General features: G+C 37.4%; 1 protein-coding gene across 2 annotated transcripts in view; it reads left to right on the forward strand.

The window, feature by feature from the left end:
• The window catches only part of LOC127370511 (astrotactin-2-like), a 249,299-nt gene that overhangs the window by 100,056 nt on the left and 124,300 nt on the right, over nt 1-24,943 (forward strand). Inside the window, exons 5-7 of one of the 2 annotated variants that reach the window (XM_051412637.1) lie at nt 13,498-13,605; nt 16,781-16,927; nt 22,391-22,558. In XM_051412637.1, coding sequence (XP_051268597.1) covers nt 13,498-13,605; nt 16,781-16,927; nt 22,391-22,558 — 423 coding nt within the window. The remainder of the gene's footprint in view (nt 1-13,497; nt 13,606-16,780; nt 16,928-22,390; nt 22,559-24,943) is intronic. The other variant, XM_051412638.1, reaches the window with a different exon arrangement.

Here is a 24,943-nt window from a genome sequence, read left to right on the forward strand (position 1 = left end):
TTCCCAAGGAGCACGGTCGAAGTTCAGTGGAGAGTGCAGTAATTTTGCTCAGTTAATGATGAGGAACACTATTTATTAGTTTATTCAGAGAAGTGTGGCAGAGGTTGAGAATGCTGGTAGTGTTGACACATGGAGGGGACATAGTGCAAACAGCCATGCAACAGGGTGGTTATCCCCTGTTACAGCCAGCCATGCCTCTCCTGTCTGGCTGAGACGAGCTCCAGGAGCAGCTGGTGAAGGGATCCTTTGGTTCTCATTGCTTAAAGGTCATTTTGATGAAATTGGCCTGGTTTATTCCAGATTATTATTCTATACGCACACTACTTTCCTTTGGTGATTTATTTTCAACCCTGAAATCCTAGAAATGATGTTTATACACTAACTAATTTGCAACTGCAAATACACTTTGAAGGAAATGTAATGTTACCCAGATTACGTTTTCTATTAACATAATGAGAAAATGTTGTTAACATATCAGGCTAGTGTCAAAAAACTTGACTCTGAATGGATCAGTAAAATGTCTATTGACAAGGTATAGTATTTAATTTGTTTTCTTCCAAAATATCCAATCATGCAATGCAACTATATCTACTTTTATGTTTAGGTACTTGGGAAGCATTTTGGTCTCTACATTATGGTCCTGATTTAATAACCCTAACCCTAACACTTTAATACAGAAAAACCTTTAAATAAAATCCCAATCTGTCCTTAACCTTAACCAAAGTGCTTTTTTTGCATAACATAAGCACTGATCAGGATCCAACCCTGGACACTGGACTCTGACCCCTGCACTTAGTTTGCCCACCATCCATCCCGACCACCTCTTTGTGACTCAGGTGTGATACACAAGTGTAGTGCGTCAGTCATACAGAAAAACATTGTCTTTGACAGCACGGTGTAATTGGGAAAACAATTTAATAGTGTATAAACATACATTTTAGGAGATAAGGTTGTTTTCTGTTCATACATTTTCATTGCTAACAACACACCTACAACATTTGATCTGAAACTTTTTTGTGTGGGTGAATGCCCCTCATATATCAGATGCAGGTCATGTCCAAGTCCTTTTGAGAACCAAGCAAAAAACGTCTCATCCCTGCCTTCCCTTAATGTTTCAACTGGTTAAATTTGCCAGTAGCAAATTCAGAATAGTTCTTTACAGCCCACCTTTGAGTATAATCTGTTGATACTATTGCTTAGTTCTAACCACCCTCTTTGATACTTTGACTCAAAGAGTCTGGGTCTGAGTCTTTGATGTTGCCTACAGCGGTAGCATTGATATTCAAGAGGCTGGCAATGTTTGGGTGTGAGCGTTTTCTTTAGTATACATATGTATTGGTATTGTATTCTTAAGAGAACAACAGGTCAGAGGCTTTCACTGTTACAATTGATAAATTAAAATGAAGTACAAGTTCAGGCTCTCAACCAGAAAATAATTGACACATGACATGCATCGAAAGTAGGAACGTAAATGACCTTAACTTCAAAACAATGCTAAGTTGTCTGATGCTTTGTCCACTGCTTGGCATCAATATGTACATTTTTTGTGCAGCTTGATAACATTGCTCTCACAAAAGGGGAGTACATTCTAAATGGAGTATTTGTATTTAGAACAGCTCCTCTAGTTGGGATGGGAGGTGTAGCTCAGTTTGTAACATTAGTAAGGTTTCTTGTCGGATAGTTTTATGTGAAAAGCTATTCATTTTCCATAAATCCAATTTAACTTTTTGCATATTTTCCAGCTGTAGCCACTGAACTACTCAGCATATCTGGAGGTCTTTCGCACATTATTTGGTCTTTTTTTTGGATTTTTAGAATCACCTTTGTTCTAAGGATTACCTTTGTCTGTATATCACTCAAAGGTATCCATAATGTCGCCAAAGGGATTTTTTCAGCTGCTGCATATATTGATAAAACCACCCTTGTTTCATCCTTCTTGCAGTGGTTGCCTTTTCATTTTAGGATTGCTTCTAAGATTTTGTTCAGGCCACAGCATGAATTATCCCTTACCGGAGCTCCATTACCCTGACCTTTTAACTCCCTGTGAGACAGTACCATTGTGAAATCCACTATTTTTTCCAGTGTCTAATATATGAAATGAAGTAACTGAACACCAGAGATTTTGGAGCTATAATGCATATACTCTACAAACTGTAAAATCAAGCTTCACCTCAAGGAGTTATACATACGACCTTCCAGTTGTTGTTTTTTTCAGCATTGCTGTGCTGCAGAGTCAGGTTCCTGTCTGAGAGCACCCTGCTGCGTACTGAGTGGCTCTACAGTTACTGACAAGCTGACTCAAACTCAAACTAAGGCAGATAAAAAGACAAGCAGGTTAGCTCATCAATGTCAACCTAACGAAAAATAAAAAAGATACAACTGTCAGTGATTAATAAAAAGGCCCCCCCAAAAAATGGTGAAAATAGGGCAATTTCATTCTCCATTTTGGACAGCTGCAGTGGCAAGGCAACACTGTTTTAGGTGACAGCTGCCATCCTATGCCACCCTCCGTGGCTTTACCACTGCACAAGCTGGTTGATAAAAGGTGAGAAAACAACATACAGCTGAGTGCCAAGGGCCACTGCATCTGAAATTACCCTTAACAGCCTGTCACACCTTTTCAGCAATCATATATCCAAATTCCCTGAGTGGTCTCCACACACTTTACCATTTGCTTATTAGCTCTAAATTGGCAGGTATGCTCTCGATGCAGGAGAGATACAATAAAAAATATAGAGGTGAGTGCACAAATACTGAGCCCACTTGAGTACAAGAGCCAAGTGGTGCCTTGTTAAGCCTCCCACCTTTTCAAGTCCTTTCTCTTCCATATAACAGGTAGCAACTCATAAATCTAGGTTGTAAAATGTGTCAGCAGGGCTTATATTGTGATGCCCTCAGTAATAACTTTTCAGTGTGCCTACGTTGTTTATGTATAACATGAATGTGTGTGTGTCTTTGTGTGCATGTGTGCAGGGCTTTTACAACAGCAGTGTAAAACAGTATTGATTAGGATTATTTTGGATAGGCAGACAGAGCAGTGGGAGACTACGAAATGAGTGAGAGACAAGGAGAACTAGACCACCGTGACATACCTGCGGGCTGACTGGGATGGACAGAAAGCAGAAAGTAAATCACAGGTTCTACCTCCTGGATTTCCTCCTATCTCACTGATTTCCTGGTTTACCGTGTTGAATCCCTTTTCTTGGTACAACATGGCTGGATGGAATGCCTCAGGGCTTCCCTCCTAAACCTGACCACTCCTGTGCTAGAGTTTGTGCATGCTCCCATTTCCACCAGAATAGAGCCCTATTTGTCAGATCATTCTAACATACATCTCACTCGCAAGTGTGGAATTTATACAACAGTTGTTATTAGTAATAATGATCTAAAAGTCAGTATTTCGACATATACAGTAAAGTTGCAAACTAGAATTCATATCCGCCCACATACCTTTCTAATATATTTTCAAATGCAACTCCATGAATACAACTTCACAAATTTGCTCTTGCAGCCCCTCAGTTGTTGTCTTGTGCATTATAAATGGCAAATTTACATACTTTCACTTTTGTATGAATGTAGATGTCAGGTTGTATTGAGTTTGAGTTAGAAATATTTATATATTTATTTAGCTTGCTGGTGTCAGAAAGCCTGACTGCTGTATGCAGCTGTGCTTTAATGTGATTACCAGTTGCTGAGCCATGTGGGGACTGGTGTTGCTGTCAGCTTAATTTACTCACAAACACATTGTCACAGACACATGTGCCACACATACAGCATGTGCCCATACAGTAAAAAAGCATATACACTGTACAGTATACACCCACAAGCTGACATTTAGCTGCAAGTAGCAGCCAGAAGTCAAGGCAGTTTGTCTTGTTCAAAGTGTCACGGAAGTCACTGAGGTCACACTAAAGTTGCATATGGCAAATGAGAGTAGAGGCTCATGCACATACAGTATTTATGAACACAAGGGCACTCTAATGCACAAGCCACCTTTCAACATACAGTACACACAAGCAGATTTAAAATCATGCTACTCTCATATATTTACCATTTTCACAGAAACACATACACATGCACCCTTTCCTGTGAAAGGTCTTTCCTGTCACAACTGTCATACCTTTACACACCTTTATTGATTCACATGTCTGTATAATCGTATAGGTGTTATTATGGCAAAGCTACACTTAACCTTTTCATTTCTAAATGTTTTAGAAATATTGTTTGGCAGGTAGGATTGAAAATGAAGTCCAATGAACTGAATTCATAAAGGCACTAAAATGGAGCACATACACGTGATGTACTGTATATAAATTATACATAATGAGTCATAAGGCTGCCCTTCAAATGAGCAGTGCAGGTTCAGGCGTCCGTGTCAACAAACATAAGCCCAGCTGAAGTGTCTTTGAGGAGGACGTGTGTCCTGGCAGCTCAACTCAATAGTTGTGTTCTGTAGCTAACCTCTATATATAATTTATTGTGCAATCCATACACTATTAATTCCAGCCTTCTTTGTACTGCCATATAGGCACCCCTGTAGAGTTACCAACCAGACACGCACCCAGTACATAATTCACCTACTGTGAATATATTTACTGTATGCTTGTTAGTCATCATATTTGTCTGTACACACTTTACCCTGAAGATATTAATCATATAATCATGTCATAGATTGACAAGTAAATCTGGTTCTGACTATTGTTTTACATTGGTTCATAGCATTTCTCCAGCCATGCTTGTTTTCCATCTTTGCCATCTCTACCCACAGTTGATTAGCTGCTAGCTAATTAGGTGTATTCAGCCAGTCAAGAGCTTGAAAACAACAACCCCTTGATCAACAAAAACCTGTACTTTAGCCAATCAGTTCTTGCCAGAGTAAAATAAGCACGGTTTTGTAAAATGCCACTGATCCCTTGATTATTATTCTATTATCACTTTTGCTATTATCGTAATTGAAAAAAATCTGTTGAGCTATTCCAATTCCAATAAGATATTTGCTAAGATAGCACTAGCACAAGTTGATGCGGTTTATTTATTTTCTTAATTTAAAAGTTATCCTCTGGGTATGTTTGGATTCACCACCTGATGTGTCTTCACTATTGACTGTACACCACTACTGACAGTACACCAAGTCATCTGCATAGAATAGACATTTAACTTTAAGGGCTGTCCCTGATCTACACCCCTGAAAAAAAAATTTGGACTGTAGATTGGCCCCGGATAGGTCCATTACTTCCACTCACCATTACTTGGTTGGTATAGTAGATTTACCAAATGCAAAGATTATTGGCTGCTACATCCTATCCATCTAGAAAGCCACTTCTTGTCACACTAATGGGCTCCCTTGAATAGATGCAGTAGAAATCACGGTCTTCAAATCTGAAGAGTATTAATCGAGAAACAAGTATCTATACTCACAAAGTGGTATGAAATTCATGGCAATGTGGAGAGTATTGGAGTTTAATGCAATCTTTTCACTCTCTCAATTGTACTCCATAATTTTTAGGAGCAGATAAGGTCCATTAGGTTTGCTGGTATGAGCTGTTTTTTGTGCTGGTGTAAAATACAGTATATCACAGTACTACCAGTACCAGAGTGTAATGTGCCCTCCTCCTATGCAGAAGATGATTAGCTTTTACTATTCAGATTGAACTCATCACCTCACCTCCCTGCTTCTCCATAACTATTAATCATTCTCATTACAGAAAGGATTGGAAAATAAATCTACCTCTCTCTCTCTCTCTCTCTCTCTCTCTCTCTCTCTCTCTCTCTCTCTCTCTCTCTCTCTCTCTGACTCTGACTCTGACTCTGTTCTTCTTTCCTGTAAGAGTCACTAGCCACTAGTCACACTGTCTGTCAAATCACATTCTTGTTTCAGTATATAATTGTGACATATCACATTTTGCCTGCAAAGCTTTTTCTATATAATTGTTTCCTTCACTTTTTTCTGTTTTTATCTTATTTTTGTTCATGTGCTCACTCTAACATTAACTTTCCACTCCCTCTGTGGATGCATTTCTCCATTAATCAACTCATACATTAACATATAATATTCATCCATCCATCCATCCACCCACCATCCATCCATCCATCCATTAGCTATACATGCTTATCCTTTGGAGGGCAAAACATATATCAAATAGCCATTCAGCATTTTTTGTCAAATTGACAAATTATTATCCAAGGATATCAGACTAACTGCCTACCTTTTGTATCTCCATTTGCAATTAGTATCCTGCACAACACTATGAACTAAGGTGTGATTTTATAGGCTGAGTGTGTATATGCATTTTTGCACAGAAAAACATGCTGTTGTTGTGACAATGTTAATGATGACAGCAGGTGCCTTTGCCTTATCAAGACAAAGACGTCAATGCAGGTGAATGGGTAGAGACTGTATGAATAATGCCCCATTTCGAGAAAATATTGCACCTTTCCAAAGTGTTGATTAAAAGTAATTGAGAATGAATTGTAACCCATTTTGTCTTTAACTTTATATTTCTTTTAGGGAGAGTGTGCTGCGTACACTGTTTTGTAGAAAAACAGATTGATGGATTGGAATGTGAAAAAGCTTAGAGGAGGACTCTGAAATTATCTAATGGACATCAGGACTATGAAAGGGACTGTAAAAGTGAGATGGTATGCTCCAGTAATTGAAATTTCTAGTACCGACATGCTGCAGTTTAGCTGTGGTGCTCTGGGAGTTGATGTTTTTATGGGACTCGGTTTTGAAGGTATTACAGCTAAGGGAGAAAGAAAGCATGATCAAGACAAAAGAAAATGGACTGAAAGAAGAAGGAGAAACACAGTGAAAAAAGCAGTGAAACAGAAAATATCCAGGGCTAGATTTCCAAAGAATTCTGCACCTGGTTTCAGGTGTATTCTTGTGTGTGTTATTTATTAAACCTGTGCTGTTGCCTTGTAGCAAAATTTACCTGCCATTTGGGTCGCACAGTGTCTGTTAACACCCCTCTTGTGTGATCAGTGAAACGTTACTCTATCCTTTATGCATATGTATTTGATGGAGGATCATGCAAATGAAAGAAATACACCAGTGTTGTTGACTCTATATTCCTCTGGATGTACCAAGCTTAATACAATTTCTAGGTATCTCTGCAACTAATGAAAAAGTGCAAATTTGCAAAGGCCTATTAGAGGAAAGTTATAATAGGACTAAGAAAATGTAACTTGCTTTCTGTTCTATGACAGCAGACAAAGGTGAGCACATCACGGAAAATGTGCAAGGGAGCTCACAAAGAGGGTAGGGTAGAGTTGTGACTATGTAGTTATTAAACTTGAAATTGATTTTGATGTTCACTGAGCTGCTAATGCACTGTGCCAATTGCTCCTTTTTGATAATGCAGTCATATTTTGGTGGTGGTGTCTTTGTACATCCTTGTTTGTCAATAAGTGCATGTATTTATTCCAATATGCATTGAATTTACAAACCTTTTTATACATTAAGACTATTTCTATGCTTTGAAATTGCAGCCTTATTAAATGTTTTTGGATATCTTACTTCATTAATGAGTAATTGTGTTTCAGAATCACCACAAAACAATCACTCCTAGAAAGCAGCTAGAAGGCAGTCTGAATCTCTGATTATGTAATTAGCTCATGCCTAAGTAAATCAGATGCTAATCTGACGCAAGTTGCAAGTGCAAATTTAATGGAAGGCTAATTTGTGCTGTTCTTTCATGTGTGTAAGTCTGGTCGAGAGCATAAATGGTACACGACCTGCGTGCATCTACTGTGTGTGTATTGTGGTAGTGCACTTCTATTTTGGTAGCAACTTTTTTGTGCTTAAGACCTTCAGAGTAGAGGATGTTTTTGAAAAACAAGGACATTTTGCCCAATCCTCATTTCATCAAGGAGCTTTTGAGGGTTAGGGTTGAGGAACATAGCCAAAAGTAAGTCATTAGTGTTGTTTGCCAAACTGAAAATGTTACCCACATATGTATTTCATCACAGCTGGACTACAGAGACTTTATACAGTTCTACAGTAACCTTGCCTCTCTTCACTAGCTACAGGTTTATAGTAAATTTCGATTGATAACTTTCACATCCATTGTTGCTAAGGGTGACCAGTCTAACAAGAGTGAAAAACTGTGAATCTCAAGAATGTAAAAACAGCCAGATCCACATCTTCTAAAGCTTTTTTGCCGTTAGTTTTCATTCATGATTTTTTTCTCTCTCCAGTATTTAAAGATTCACTCCATGACACCCTCTATCTTTTAATCCTATTGTTTTTATCTTATTTCAAAGCACTTTGTCACATTACTTAAAACTGAGAGTGCTATATATATTATTTATCAAAAGATCTTTGTCCCCCTGTCTGTTGTGCCGTATCATTCAGCACTTGCATTTGCATTATGACTAAAACTTTTAGTATTACAGAACAGAAACGGATTATTTTTGCATCCTGGTTCTGTGAGACCATTCAGGCATTGATCTACGGAAAGAAAGTCTTTAATTACTTTTACAGTGTGAGACATTTGTTTTCTTTGATCAAAAACACTTCCCCCTTGTAAAGTTGTCCAAGGTCCAAATCTAATTGTGAAGGGTTGAATTTGAGGTTGACTTGTACATAGCTGTAAGTCCTATATAGGACTTGAAGCACCTCTCCACCTTACTCAAGGACTGCAAGCACAAACATCCCTTACTGATTCAAGAGTGTGAAAAGTTTTACTTTCTGAATGATGCATCTAATGGTGAGCTGCAGAGAATATGTTCACTGCAATAAAAGACATCAGGATATTATAAATTAAACAAGTAAAATTAAAATACACTTACAATAGTGGACAGGAAGTTGATATATTAACTGAATACACCATTTTAAAAAGCATAAAGTTTTATCTTATGTTGAGATCTGAACTGCTTGGCCAGGTTTCAAGGTTTTTCACGCATATTTTCGAAAACTTTTGTGAGAACATGAAGTAAAGACAAAATAATGTGTTACTATCTGTCCATAAATGAAACCTGTTCTTCACAAGATGTTAAAAGCACCTATTGTCAACAATGTGAACATTTTTAGGTTGATTTGCGAAGCTGCCATTGTGCCCTTTTTTTATTTTAGCTTGACTCTCTTCCTCAGTCTGTCTTTGTCTCCATTTGCCACCTCTCTGGGCATGTTCTAACACGATGCATAAATTCAGAACCAATTTTACACCACATTGCCTTGGCTTCACTCTCCAAATAGCGCCAGACTCTCACACTCCAAATCCAACTCGACTCTCAACCTGTTTAAGTGCAACAGACCAAAAGAATGATTACAGCTTTCCGTGCGCACTTTTTACACCAGTTTAATAGAAGTTTTAATCATATCTAAAATCTTTATGATGCAGGCAGATTTTCATGAGTTATGACATAATGTTTATGAAGTGAGTAAAAGAGGGAATTTTACCTGCATTGCTCTGCATTGCCCAGGAATTATGACTGTGTCCAGTGAACAAGGAGGAGAAAATATGTTGCTCTGTCATTGGTAATAAACTACTTTCAATACGGAAGGTACTGTATGATGTTCAGAAGAAAAGAACAGATTTTAAGGTGAATAAAAACAGGCTACATCTCCATCTACAATTGCTTACGAACATAGCAGCATACTGGAACCAAAACAGTCATTTACTTTCCTTTCCTTTCCATTTAATTTTACTTTTAAAGGGTGGTATTTTGGTCTTAGGGTTTCCACAAATTACTCATTTACTTAAAGTTAACTTGTAGTCACACATTAGATGATTGAGCTCTCGTCCAGACTACGTCCGCACAATGCTATATTTCTGAATCGAACAATTGCTTGAATGTTGAATATGCTCTACCATTGATCCATGTATTTTCATAAATTATACTGTATTTTAGTGCCTAGCCTTTATAAATTGCCTCCTCTAATGCGTACAATTTGTGACTGGTCAGTCTTGAAGTATTGCTTTTGTTAGGAAGGGCTATAAAAATGAGCCCATATGAAAAGAATGCTCTAAAGAATGAGAGTCATATTAGTTGTCAAAAAGTCCTTTGCTAAGTGAGAGAAAAAAAATATATTTATCAAAAGACATTGGGTCAGGTTATCCTCTATCAAAACTTATTCAAACCAGATGCTGTGTTTTCCTTTAAATATGGTAATAATGGCGCACATTTTCAGACAGTCTCTGGACTTTCATAGTGTTGCACTCGGTTTTTCACATGAAAAGTGATATAACTACTTGTGTGGAGAATGAAAAAAGAGAGCTAGAGAGAGAACCCTGGCTCCTTTCTCACCAATCCTGGAGTGAAATGGGTATGAATGCGGAATTTTCGGCTTCAGAAATGGTACAGAAATAGAGAAATGTTTGGACACAATGGGCCTAATTCAATGCCAGAAGGATGTGGAGCGGGGGGAAGCTATTCGACCGTAGTAGTGTAACGGAATGTATTTAAAAGCAACTCTTATTGTGGTCTGTGGGACTTGAACCAGCAAACCTCCAGTTCACAAGCCAAGTCTCCACACACTGAGCCAAGTCTCTACACACTGAGCCCTGTCTATCTCCAGTAAGAGTTAACATTTGATTTACATCTATGTATATAAATATATAATGAGTGATACAATCAATGGAATGGAAATTTCCTACATATTGCTCCAGCTTACATATTGTAACGGACTGGGTTACATGTTGGTGTTAACTGTTATGTTATAATGTTACTATGTTAAGACTGTTGTGGTGTGTTATGTTCATTGTAGGCACGGTCTTATACCTGTAAGTGTTTGTGATTAAGGAGGTGCGGTTGTTGTCGTTCTGCTAGTTTTTGTAGAGGTGTGTAGGCCTACGAGCAGGAGTTTATAAAGTGAGATGCTAATGTGTGGAACACACTGTTGACAGCCAGGTTTTGTTATTTTGGCATTGGCTATGGTCCACAGTAGCCTGTATTTGGTTCTCTAATAAAGAGCGAGCAAAACCAGCTATCTCACTGAGGGAGGCTACAATATTATTTAATATAACCAATGATTTATTGTACCGTCATTTAAAATCATGTGCCAGAAGATTTCTTCTCACCTCTGCAGCCATCTAGGGTCAGTTTAAGAGACCTGATGCTCTGTTAAATTTAAGTTTTTTTTTTTAAATGATATATAACTCTTATTCTTTAGCTTGCGAGTAGAAGTGAGAGTTTTTTACTTTTAACTTTGATAAATACAGACCCTGATCTGACTTTAACCTCATCACCATATGTGGCTAAGCCAATTTATTTTATTTTATTTTACCCAAAACAATCACACTACATTTTTAATAGCATGTATCATGAAGACACAATTACAGAGACCTCTTCCACTTAAAACAACTCATGTTGCCATCTGTAATCATACCTGTGGGGGTAAAGCTTTTGCTTCTTACAGAAGAGTAAATGTTTCAGCCATTGTCAGTTCTCCTCTCATCATATGCGTCACATTTTTGACACACCAACTCACTTTTACATTTTATTTTTCCATGCCTCCTTGTTTTAATTTGCTGTCCTCCTTCATAGCCAAGAGAAAAGCATTGATTTTCTTTCTGTCCATTATCCCCCTTCCACTCTGGGAGATTAGGAAGTGTAATCACTGTGATCCTTGGGATTATACAAGCAAAACATATACAACCATGAGGAAATTAGTTGGATGTTATTAGCATAAAGTAATTCTTTAGGGTGTGTCAGGTTAAATTATTTTGTTAAAACAATGCTGAAAACATGTTATGTGATTTATAGCGATAGACCTATTTAACAGAAACTCTCTGGTGAACGTTTTATATCAGGTTGAGAATGCAGTTCAAAGCCATCCACATGTGTTAGGTTATTTTAGATTACTTATTTATCCATCAGTGGCTTAACACTTTGCAAATCCCTGGCAATTATCACTTTGTGGGTGCCCCAGTGCATTTAGCAGGGATGTGTGGTTTGATGTCACAGTGGCAAGGCAGTACAAACAAAGCTTCTTAACTCTCACAGCCTCACTCTTGCTCTCATTCTGACTTAAACACAGACAGGCACACACAGGAACACATGCACACACGCTGGGTATGTGACCCAATTTTAATAGCACATTGAACTCCAGAGACTCTGTAACCATAGACAAATTACCAACAGTGGCCAATAGATCAGAAAAGGTGGGAGAGGAATAGGTGGAGAGGAGTGGAATATAACCAGATTGGGAGGTGTACAGCAACCACATCGAGAAGGATAAAAAAATAAATCATTTTTTCTTTGTTTGTTTCAGGACTATTGGCAGTACAAATGAGTCAGTGAAATTAAGGTCCCTACTCATTCCACATCTCCTAAAATTGGTGTAATTTTAATCCAAACTCAGTTGTTATCAAAGAAAAGGTCAAAGCAAGCGAGTGGAAGTTTGGGGCCCTGTAAACAAACGTTTGCACTCGATGTCAAATACACAGGGTAAAATATGAGGACAGTGTCTATTATTATTGTATTTCAATGAAACATAAAACAGAGACAGCATATCACTGGAAACCGATGATATCTTTATGTATAATTTAAACCGAGGTTGCAGTCGAGTCTGTAATGACAACCCCAAAAAATACAGGTGATGGGTTAAAATACTCATTACATTCTAAAAATAAACAAATAAATAAACTTCAATAAAGCAGAACTTTGCACACCTGTGTAGTATCATATCCTGTGTTTATATTTGATATGTTATTATAATTTCAGTGTATTCTAGTATTTTCTCTATATGATTCATTCTATAAACTTTCCATAGATATATGTTTTATGGAGAATATGAAGATGTTTTTTTTTTTTTTGTGTTTTTTTTACTCTGTTTTGAGCTATTTTAATTGATTTTGTTGTTTTTTTTTATTTTCCATTGATATGTGTTTATATCAATAGAAAATAAATGTTGATATTAATATTTATTTATTTTTCCTGTTCAATGTCTGGATAAATCTGTCTATCTACTGTTTTAATTCAGTAAGTAACAGTAAACATCTAGAATATTCTGGTTCATGTCCCTATAGCTTTCATGTTAAAACTTATTAGAAATTTGGAGCGACTAATATTTTCAGTGCTAGAAAATGATATTTGCACATAATGATACCTGAATGCGATCAATGTCATTCTCAGTGCCATCCGAAATACATAGTTTTTCACTAAAACGTAAATGTATCAGCAAAATAATGAAATAGCAACAATAAACTAATGAGAATGTTGTCTTTTTTCTATAGAGTGAATTAAGTTCTCTGCATGGTTAGCATTTGAATCGACTTTGAACCGAATATGAATTGAAACTGAATCACCTTTGTCCCTTTGCAGTGCTGTCATCACAGTGGTCATGACTAACCTGAATAACTTGGCTACATTTTTGGCTAACACATTTAACAAGGCATTACTCTGAGTTTTTTTTAAGTAATGATTAGCTGAAAAACTTGCTGGTTAACAGTTGCCATCTTTTTCAGCATAATTATATCCAAAATAACTATTGATTGATTGATTCTTCTTGGATTTCTTTCCACTTTTTTCATCTTATCTTCTCACTGCCAGCAACTGGAGGCGTGTTTGGTCCTCAAGGGGAATCAGGGTCAGAGCCTGAAGATGACAGCCAAATGAAGTTTTACACAGAGCAGCACAGAGGACGAAGGCGCAGCAAGGGTGAGAGGCAATGCGGATGTACTTCTTTGTATATTGTTATAAATGCATTAAATAAACACACTAAAACTACTGAAGGCAATAAAGTTAAAAGGGAATAAGATACAGTAAAACATTTTGTATTAATTCCAACCTTACACTGGTTGAATATTGGGGGGGGATAATGGATGGGCTACCTATAGCTGAGTGAAATGAGGCTAGACATTTCTGGAATTGTCAGCGTAGCTGGAAGTAGGAAGGAGTCGTGTACATTCCCGGTGGGGTTTAAAGTGCCGTTCCATGGCACAGCTCAATGACACTCAAAGCAGATATATGAGCTGATGTAAATGGGGGCTCAGTGATGAGCAAAGCTGAGTCAAATTACTTTGATGGGAAGCACGATTTTAACTTCCCTTACCACATAATGATATGTGATAGTCTTTTTTTTGCATTTGTATGTATGTGACTGAGTGACCTGGAGAAAATGAAACAGATAATTTGTCTGTGCGCGTCCACTTGAGTGTCCATATCGTGATTGAAAAATAATGGAAATCAATGTCCTTTTATTTCCCATGCCTACAGTTCATTACCACATAGCACTGTGTCAGGGAAGGAGGAAAAGTCATCATGCACATATTGTATTATTATTATTATTATTATTATTATTATTATTATTATTATTATTATTATTATTATTATTACATTATATGCTTCTCAGACAGCACTTACTTACTAGTCTTTGCTCAGTTTATAATTATTCTACACGACTGAAATGATAATATTATGGCAGACCCACAAAGAATTAACATTGTAAAGATGAATGAAACGCAGGTAATTGTGTTGGGTTTTGTAGCTGTTGTGTGACTGTGATATCTGAATCGATGTTGTAAAGAAGATAGGCATAAAGCTTGAAGGGCAAACATAATAGTAATTGTAGTAGTAGGACAAGTTTTTCTCTGAGAAGTGCTTTAGTGTTTAGTGAGGAATTAAATAGGGTTGGCGTATGAGTTGCCAACCATCGGCATTCAGCACTGCAGTCTACCTCCTCGGTAGATCCTGGCTGGCAGAAAAGGAGCAGTAACAGTTTGCTGAGGAAGCAGGGGTTACGAACCAGGAATCAAAACTTTAACTAGACTCCAAAGTTGAAATGTTTCTGATTTCCACTCCTTTTTATTTTGGGTCATAAATATATGTGAAGTAGCTAAAGGTGATGACATTATTTTGAGTTGAATAAATATATGCTCTATTTTTCACAAATATTTCACAGCACTCCAGAGACCCGAAGCAAGATTTAAGTAGATTGAAAAATAAATAAATGGATTGACTTTTGGACACTGATATTCAGCCACTGTATAAGGTCAAGTAGGGATGACATAAATGTTGGATATTTTAGTTTATCTCACAGTTTAAATGCAACAATTTTTGGAGCTATGGTAAGGCTTGTAAACTCAGGTTTATGAACACAGAGATCTTAACAAGGCTTTATAGGCTGCTTCCATTAATTTAGTTCTGAATTGTATACATACAAATGCAATGATAGGGTAAATAAATGTATTTATTGTAGAATTTAAATTATGCAATTAATCACATAAAATGATTGAATCTTCCCAACAAACGGGAAGGGTCCTTTTCCAAACTGTCTGCTCTCACTTAGACTTTTATTAGAACAGCACATGGGCTCACAACTGGGAAAGACATAAAACCCATGGCCGTGATCTGTGTTAAAGTTACAGCCTGTGTAAAAAGGTCGTGCTTTCCCTACAAGATGGGCAGAGGGAAATAAATAAAAGGGAGAACAAAAAGGAAGACGTTTTAATACAACAAGTTTGTTTAGGGTTGCCGTGTGTATTTGTGGTCGCTTGTTGCTTTTCATACACGTATGTATTTGACTATGTGTCTGTTGTCACTGTTTCTGTGTGTGTATGAGTGTTTGGTTTGTGGCCGTAAAGTAAGTGTTAGTCATCGTGAGTGTACATGCTTTTGTCTACTCAGTAGGCTTTTATAGTAATTGAGGGACCCCTGTCACAAGCCCAGTGACACCACCCACACACCAAAAGGGATTAGATGCTCTGCCACTTTTGCTGTAGACAGCTGCTGTTCCTGTCCCTTCACAATATCATGACATGTGATTCCCTATAGAGTGGATACATAATCCTACCTTTATCTCCTTGCGTTTGCCCTTGAGCTGCATCTCAATACTTCCAAACTTCTGATGGGATTCATTGGACTGTAGTCCACTGTAGTTGGAAAATGTAAAACATCTGAAATGATAGTGACTCTGTGACTTTCTGAGGTGAACACTGATCTAGTAGTGTAACTCTAACTAGTAAAACGGACATTTGTTCAATATACATCACTTGACCAGCACAAAAATTTGCTACCACCTGAGTTTGCCAGAGTTCTACTGCTTACAACAGGGAAACAAGAACAGGCCTACTATTACTATTGACTTTTTCAATAAGCCTGTATAGTGCAGGGTGCACACTGGGGAGCTGTCTTCTGCAAGATTCCTAGAAACTATTCACAAAATGTGTGAACAGTTTCTAGGAAACCTGCAGATTCTGAGACAATGTGTGATATTTTCCAGTTTTTCAATTTCTTTCATTCTTTCAATTCAAGTTCATTTTCAAGAAGTTCAAGAGGACCAACACATTTTAACTGTTAAAATCTAGTTAAAACAGTGTTTCCAAACCAGCGTCTTATCCATATCACATCCCAGTAAGCCTCTTTCAACATGCCAACTTCTCTCCCATGATAAATATCAGTAGACAGAGGTTAAGCGGCTAATTTCATTCCCCATATCCTGCCTTGGAAATGGGAGCCCTGACAGAGCCAAAGGGCAACCAAAACAACCAATCTATAACCCTGTCAGTGGCAATTAGATCATATATCACCCCAGCAAACGATTCTGGGGTGTTCTGCAGAAGCTCGAGTATTCAAAGTCATCCTTTACTTAGTCAGGCCAAACTTGAACCTGGGTTAAATTCATAAATCAGGAGTACAATTAACTGCACTGTCAAGAACTGAGGGACGCTTAGAGGCTATACTTGTCTGGATTATGTTTTTGTGTGCAAAAGTATGAACCTATTACTTCTTAGAAAGTACATTCAAATATATATGTTTAAGACCTTGATCCAAGCAAAAGGACTTCTGTCAAGCTGTTCACATTTACCTTTTTTTTGTGTTTCTCTACCTCTAGGCCACCCACACAGTCCTCTAAATAAGGTCACCTTGACGTTGATTACCATCAGCACATGTGTCATTGCCATTGTCTATGCTACGCAGGATTCCTGCCCTCTCACTGTCAAGGTTACGCTCCATGTGCCTGAACATTTTGTCGCGGATGGTAAGTGCAACACATTCATTAGACCTTGGAAAAATATTCAAGCAACAGAATGTCCAAAAAAAATAATACGTTATACTTAATTAACCCTGTATGTGTTTATGTCTGTATATATGTTCTTTTCTTTTTGTACTAGATTTTAACTTATTTTAATTGAAAATGCATCATGTGAAAAGCTCATAATTGTCTCCAAGTCTGGTCACTGACAAGAAACCCACTAAACTCATTCAGAATGAAACTTGGTTAAAAGTGAAGTCACTTATCAATTTTGTGAAGGATATATTGTACCTACATATCTCAGCCTTGGGCAATGTTGAACTATGTGTTAGTTAAAAAAAAAAAAAAAAGGATATAGATTTCTGGAGCATGTTATCTTAATAGCCACTATCCATCACGATACACCTTTGTTTTGTTTAGTTTTTTCCCAGCAATAATTGGATACAGTTGTCCTTCAAGCAGCATACTGCAGGGATGACTGTCGATTAAGTACATGCTGTTATTGAGTGGTAAGAATATTATGTAATTTATATCGTTTTTGTTGTAAGGAGGAACAGCTAATGGGCCAGGGACAGCTCTGCATGCTTCCTCTGTTTCTATTTACAAGTGGCTTGCAGTAAAATCTCCACCCCCTCAACCATGATTTGTAGTTTTCAATTTCACTTCCTTTCAGTGTCAATGCCCCCTCTGCGCGGCTGATAAAGTACAAAAGACGCACATCCATCCAACAAAAAGTAAATTATGTGCTGGAAACAAAAAAATGAGCAAAAATCAGGACAATAAAGCCCACACACCGAAAGCTCCCAATGGAAAAAATTATTTGTTATCGCCAGAAAAAACTAAATGACATTCTGAGCCATCAGATTGATGAAGAGCTGAATGCTCGAAACATGATTGTTTTTTCTTTGTGTTTGCACTGGGTGCTTTCAGTGTGCAGACTTTATTACATGTGACTGCGTATGGTAGATTGGAATACTAACCTTCCTCCATGGTCTACACTTTTTCAGGTGTCATGACACAAATGTTCTATTCAACTAATGTATATTTCTGATGGATTAATATGTTCATATAAACAGTAACAAGCTGTCTGTATGGTATAGAAGCTATATGCTCCAAAGTCAAAATGCCATTAAGAAAGCAGAATAAATAGAACTTAGACTTCAACTTTTTTGACAAAATGGAGTTGTTAATACTGTCAGTGTATTTACTGTCCCCACATTAGCACGTAAACAAAATATTTGCAAAATAAAAGTAATTTCAAGATCAGCATGGCTGCCCAGGCAGCTGCTTGAAGAGTTGTCCCACTGAGTCTGTTTTAAATTCCTTGTTGGCTATGGGATAATTGTAAATTGGTTCTGTGTATTGGCAAGATACCACAGAATAAACCTCACTGGGAGGTAAGAGAGGCCAATATGGAAAATGTTCAAGGAGTTAAGTGAAGTAAGAGGGAGTGAGGAGCTGAAGCAATTTAACTAATGATTGCCATATCTCTGAAAGCTCTGCATTCACATATCAGTCGATCAGGTGCTCTTGCCGCTGGGGCCTCATTTCTAGTCCGCCCACACACCCACAATTAGTGTGCACATGGACACACAATAGAAATGGAACAGTACACAAAACTTCCACTTCTACCGTATATTGTGTATCTACACTTAAGATGAACACCTGGAAATCATGAAAGCCAATATACTGTAAAAGACATAAGCTTTTAATGTCTTTTGAAGTTTTGGGACTGGGACTATTGTTAGGCACTGTCGTTCCGCCTACCACTTTGTACACGTTATCATTGGATATATACAGTATTTCTGTCAATCAACTTGTAACAACCTTAGGTCTCATGCAAGTACCATGTGTAGAAACAGATTTGTGGCACGTACGTGTGAGAATTTGTACCATTTACCAATTTTCTTGTGCTTTGAATTTGCCATTGACAGTTGTACTATTAATATTTCCTAATTCTTTTAGGCCCTTTAATAACACTTTGACAGTGCTAAACTTGTTATCTTTTTTCCTGCTGTTTTCAGACAGTATCGACCATCTGCAGCGTAAAAAACATCTTTTTTACATTGTCCTTGTAGTCCATTGTAAAAAATACTACAACTGCTCATCAGCTACTGTGAAATGTAATATGGATATGGGCAGTCCCAGAATGATTATTTATCAATCTTGGCGACCTCCTGATCTTTGTTTTACCACTACTAACGAGGCAGAATTTCCACTATAGTTAAAAGTTTGGGTGCTCCTTGAGCTGACCTCTGACCTGATGCTCAATTCTCGACCTTTAGCGTATGATATAAAAAACTAATGGTTTAAGTGCGATCGCATTTTTCAGGGATATCATGAGAGAACCAGATAATTTAAATTTTGATGACTCGACAAACTTTCTTTCAGTGCCACCTTCAGGGAAAACCTTTTATTCTAGCACCGCTGCAGGTAAAGCTCTAAGACCAGGAAATAATCTGCATCTTATGTGTTTCATACAACATTTATTTATCGTGCGGTGAATGAACAGTGCACTCTGAAGGGGCTATAAGCAGGGCTTTTGACTTTTAGTTCTTTGTTCCTCTGCAGTGCAAACTTGTGTATACTGGAATTGGCCTCAGAAAAACAGACACCTGAGGCAGAGCAGATGTGATAAAAGGCGGCTTAAGCCATTGGTCTGGCAGGCATACAGCCGGCAGCAGGCAGGCAGTCAAAGCAAACAAACAAACAAATCCAACAGATAAACAAACAAAGCAAATCCAAACTGGCAAGCTACGTATAAATGTAAGTTAGGTCAGGACAGGAACAGGAAGGCAGGAAAAAGGATTATAATGCTACAGTGTGGCTACAAACCAACATATATGACCTGACACAAGACATGTGAGCTGCCCTCTATAAGCTACTCTCTATATACTTGGTAAGTAATGAGGGATGGGCAGGCCAGCATACAAGTGATGAGGTCAGGTATCAGTGTACAGTAAACTCAGCTAGGTTGACTAGTAGACAGGTGAGACATGACAGGAGATGATAAACAAACAACACAAAAGCTAATATGTAGGTAGGTTGATGGAAGAACTGGAGACATGGCATAGAGTAGCGGGACATTTTAGTCAACATCATGACAGACCCCTTGCTAAAGCAAATATGGGTGGAACTAAATATATCTCTCGGAGGTTAATGGGATTAATACGCATGTCATGGGCCTTTTATTTTATTATTAATTCTGAAGATATTCTCATTTTAGCACTCCAAAGTGTGAAGTGAATCATTGGATTTCTTTCACAGATATGTCTTTAATATTAAGTCTAGGAAGGAGAGCTTTTTGTAGCATGACAGAAAAGGTGCTTGGATGGGGGTTATAAATAACTTAATTAAAATCACAGTCCAAAGGTAGCAATAAAGTTTAACAAACAGACAAATGGATAATTTATTAGGACATGATAATGAATAATATTCGCAATTTACTCGTGTTTAATATCAATTGCTATAACCATACAGTGTAAAGATAACCAGAAATACACCACAATAATGTACATTCGAGGGCTGCTAGGTATGCACAGTTTCTTTGATTATCACTGTTGCCATGATGACACGGATGTAAGATGCTTCCTATCCCACCTCTGTTCCCAAAACAGTTGAAATGGGATTAATCTAACAAAGTCCCCAGTCTTTTGCACTCAACTCACAAAGTGCACGGCAAAATTGGCAGCAATCAGCGATGTTCTTACTGCTCAGGAGGGGTTTCTTCACAGGTCTCTTATAAACCAACCCATAATCTAACAATTGCCTCCTTACTGCGTGAGCTGAAGCCATTAGATTTCTCTACTCTCTCAGCAAATGAGGGCTGCTGGCAGCTGTGTTCACTAAACTGCAGTGCTACAGGGAATGGCCCTATTATGCTCACCTTTGGTCAGTCTGACCTGAGAGATGCTTTTAGGGAGGTGTCCCTTCTGGAAAATTATGTATGTATTATAATATGTCTGGCATTTTGTTTGGTACTGCATATTTCCTGTTTAAGAGCAACAGAAACAGCACTTGCTCTAATAGACTGGTCGATATTTACTTATTTTATAAATCCAAACTATAGATGGATGAATTGATGACTATTGTATGTAGTAGCATGAAAACATCCAGTCATTTATAGCACAATATCTTGAATCACCTCAACCGGGGAGGTGTTTTATGTTATTAATTTCAGGAACAATGAAACAAGAGATTATGTTGCTCACATATTAAACCACACAGAGCCATTTTCATAGACCATTCACATATAACTTCACTATCTGAGCTAAATGCACTTCAACTTCAGTCCATACAGCAGAATAATGGCTACAAGCAATGCAATGTTTACTTGAGAGCAACATGTTAGTTTAGGTAGTCATAATATAACACGCATGCATTTTTGTAAGGCTTTGTCCTGGTGCAACAATTTCTGTCAAATGAAAAGAAGCAGCTGGTGACTTCATGTGTGTAGGAGGAAGCAAATGGTGTATTCTATTTCTAAAATGTTAAGAAAGAAAAAAATAATAGATGAGGCTTTGGTATCATTGCTTTATCTTTTGTACAGTGTAAGTCCGAAGGATTCTTTGTGGGGTATTTTTCGAGCTGTGTATTTTACTGCAGGGCATTGGCCCTGTAACTTTTCCTGTGACTCAGATTTGATTGCTGGCTACTGGTTAAGCTTTTCCATCTGCATTAATCCTCTTTTTAAAGAACCAGCCTGAAGACCACCATCACTGGGTTGCACATCATAAAACAGAATAAATGTGTGAATCCTTTTTAATCTCACAATTGTTATCTTCATTTCCTAGCCTGTTATATATACATATATGTGTGTGTGTGTGTGTGTGTGTGTGTGTATATATATATATATATATATATATCTATATATATATATATATCCATAAATTAAATTTGACACAGAAATGTATATTTAGCGCAAATGCTTCCCCAAATGTACTTTTCATGACAGTGATATACACACAATATAGCTGTATTAGAATCTCTGTGTTCACCAGAGGGCTAAAGCACAATCTCCTCACAGCTCCCTTTGGAAGTAAAAGTCATTGGCATCAATTAGGGATAATCTTGTTCAATGATCAGAGTTTAACGATTGGTCTGGGAGCAGTAAGAAAGAAAGGTAAGTCAGCTTCAATGAGCATAGCATTTACTGACTGACTCGTGAAACTCCTTTAGCCCCTCTACTGCAATTACCAAGGAAATCCCATCAATACACACATTATAGGTCTTAATTTTCTCATTTAAATTCAGCCTGGTCAGGAGGGGAATTAAAATTACAGTGAAAACAAAAGAATTAGCTCCTTTCCAATTGATCTGGCAATAGAACCAGCCAAATGAGGTTTTAAAAATACCAAACAATCAACCTTATACCTTTATACCTTTATAGCTACCTTCTACCTTCATATTGGTTTTTTGTTTTTTTTTTTTACAAGGGAAATAATTTTGTCTTGTGTTTTCTTTTTTCAGGAAGTAGTTTTGTGGTGAGCATGGGCAGCTTCCTGGATGTTTCTAATTGGCTAAACCCAGCCAAGCTAACCCTCTACTATCAGACCAATTCGTCCACACAGTGGATTCGGGACTACTGCGGCCAGAGGGCCACTGAGCCCTGTGAGCAGATTTGCGATCAGGACACAGGTTAGTCCATAAAAACATGCAGACACAAATACACACCGAGGGTCTATTAGTTGGGTGAATAATATAATTTCACAACATTTTATATATTATTCTTTACTCTGTTTTCAGTGGAAGAAAAGGGTGAAGAGTATAATAAGGGGGGCATTAAGGTCTCAAAGTCACACAGTCATGCTGACATAATGCTGATTCCTATGGTGTTTGACTGGTATAACACAACATCTTGTATGTCAATTGGGTCCTTATGGTAATCATGAAATTATACATTGTATAGGTCATAAAAGCTCTAAAGATCATTAAAAAAAACTGCTTTATGTTAACTATAGGTAAGAATTACAGGGGCATTCACAGATAATTACTTAATAAAATTAGCAAATGTTTGATCAAAAATATGAATATTTTACCTTTCTTTAAAGAAAGGTAAAATATTCATATTTTTGATAAGTCAATTGAGAACAAATTGTCAATGACATTCTGGCAACAGCAGCAAAATCGTGACATTGAGTCAACTTGAAATTTTTTACACTGATTAGAAAGGAAACTGTTTTTCAAGATATATTGAATATGTTGAAATTAGAAGAAAGAACAGGAATTTGAACCTCTTTTATGTTGTGGTAATTGAAGGGCTGCAATACCCAGAATAAGGAGGAAACAAGGGCAGCTCTTTTTGCTTCAGGGTTACCTTCTTGAATGTCTTTCAGTATTTCTGATCTGAAAAAAAAACATGTTGGAGGAGCCTGATGGAACTGCTTTATACGTACCTAACACATATGATCAGGTAAAATGGCAGGGATGCCACGGTGATTCAAGTATGATTATTGTCATGAAGTAATAAAAACACTAAATACTTGCATGGATTAAGATTTGTTTAACTTAAAGAATTATTATTAAATATTTCAATGAGCACTTTTTGTTATTACTTCAAGTGACATTATATAGTCTGAAATTAATTGCAAAACTGAATCATTAAAGCCAGTGAAACAGTGGGATTCATGAGTGATTGGCTCAGTTGCCACACAAAGAGCCCACACAAGGCCTGTCCCTATGTTGTACGCTATTAATAATTGTTGCTTATTATCAGAGAAGAAGAGACTTTTACCTACTCTATTCACTAGAGAAGAACAAGAAATAAACTATTTAATTTGGTAAATTGCTCTATCATGGAAGCAGATGGCCTAAGCTAAGCTAAGTAAAACACAAATGAATGTACATTTGCCAATAATCTTAATTTCAAAACTTTTTTTTTAGTCTAAGGGTTGTTTTATTTTGTAGCTGAATCATCTGCTTGGTGAGAAAAAATAAATTTTGATTGAATAGACAAACTAAGCTTTTGGATGGACTGTATTTACTTTTCTTATTCAGTTGTTGAACATATAACAATCTTCAATAGTTGGAGTTGTAGCTTAGTGTACCAAGCTAGTAAACAACATTGTTAGTGTGTAAGCAGAAGCCCTCAGTGCCTGTTTCCCATCCAGGTAAATAATCACCAGCCTCCACTGCAGTGTGTACACAATCGGCTCACACAATTTTGCGGCTATTTGTGCTGACATTAAAACTCTACCAACAAAAGTTAAGCGTGCAGCATGATGATATTTATCTTCTCTTGAGTGCCGTAACTCCCTTGTGTATTTCGTGCCCAACTAGATAAAGTCTAAGCTCATTAGAATGGATTACATCTTGTAATGTATGTGAAATTTATGTCACCCTGGTCAAGGGCATGTTGAGGGCTGATGCATAATGTATTAGAGCTCCAAACACTCTACTCAGTCCGTACACATGAAGATGCCAAAGATGGAGTTGGCACATATGTGATTGTGGATTTTTAATGTGTGCAGACACGTGTGCGCTTGCATCAGTCACTGCACGTTTATGCATTGTGAGATCAGTAATGGTTGTAATTCAATTTTGGAGTCATTTATTCATCCAGACCCCAGTACATTCAGCATTCTCACTTTATTAGTACTTCTGTCTCCCCCAGTCTCCTTGTCTCTCTCCATTTATTTCTCTTTTCCTCAGGGCAACCACATCCATCCAGGATCAAAATTAAAGGTGTTCTTCAAAAGAGCTTTTTATTTCCATCACTGTCCTCTACCATGTGTGATAGCACTCAACAATTATACACACACACTCACACAAAGCAGTGCGGTGTAAGGACAGCACACCTGGAACAAACTCTTTCATACGGGGACATTTATTGTAGCTCCAACAATAAGGTAAAAAACCACTGCTTGTGAAATGTTGAAGGTTAAATTACATAGAAAGGAAAGCAGCAACTGCACTGAGACTTTCGAACATGCTTTGCAATGTAAAAGTGCTTAATTTACGTACTGACAAGTGATGGGAAAACATCTGTTTGGTTAAGTCTTGTTTGAACATGGAAAAAAACAA

This window comes from Dicentrarchus labrax, unplaced genomic scaffold, assembly GCF_905237075.1.
Source record: "Dicentrarchus labrax unplaced genomic scaffold, dlabrax2021, whole genome shotgun sequence".
Classification (NCBI taxonomy): Eukaryota; Metazoa; Chordata; class Actinopteri; family Moronidae; genus Dicentrarchus; species Dicentrarchus labrax.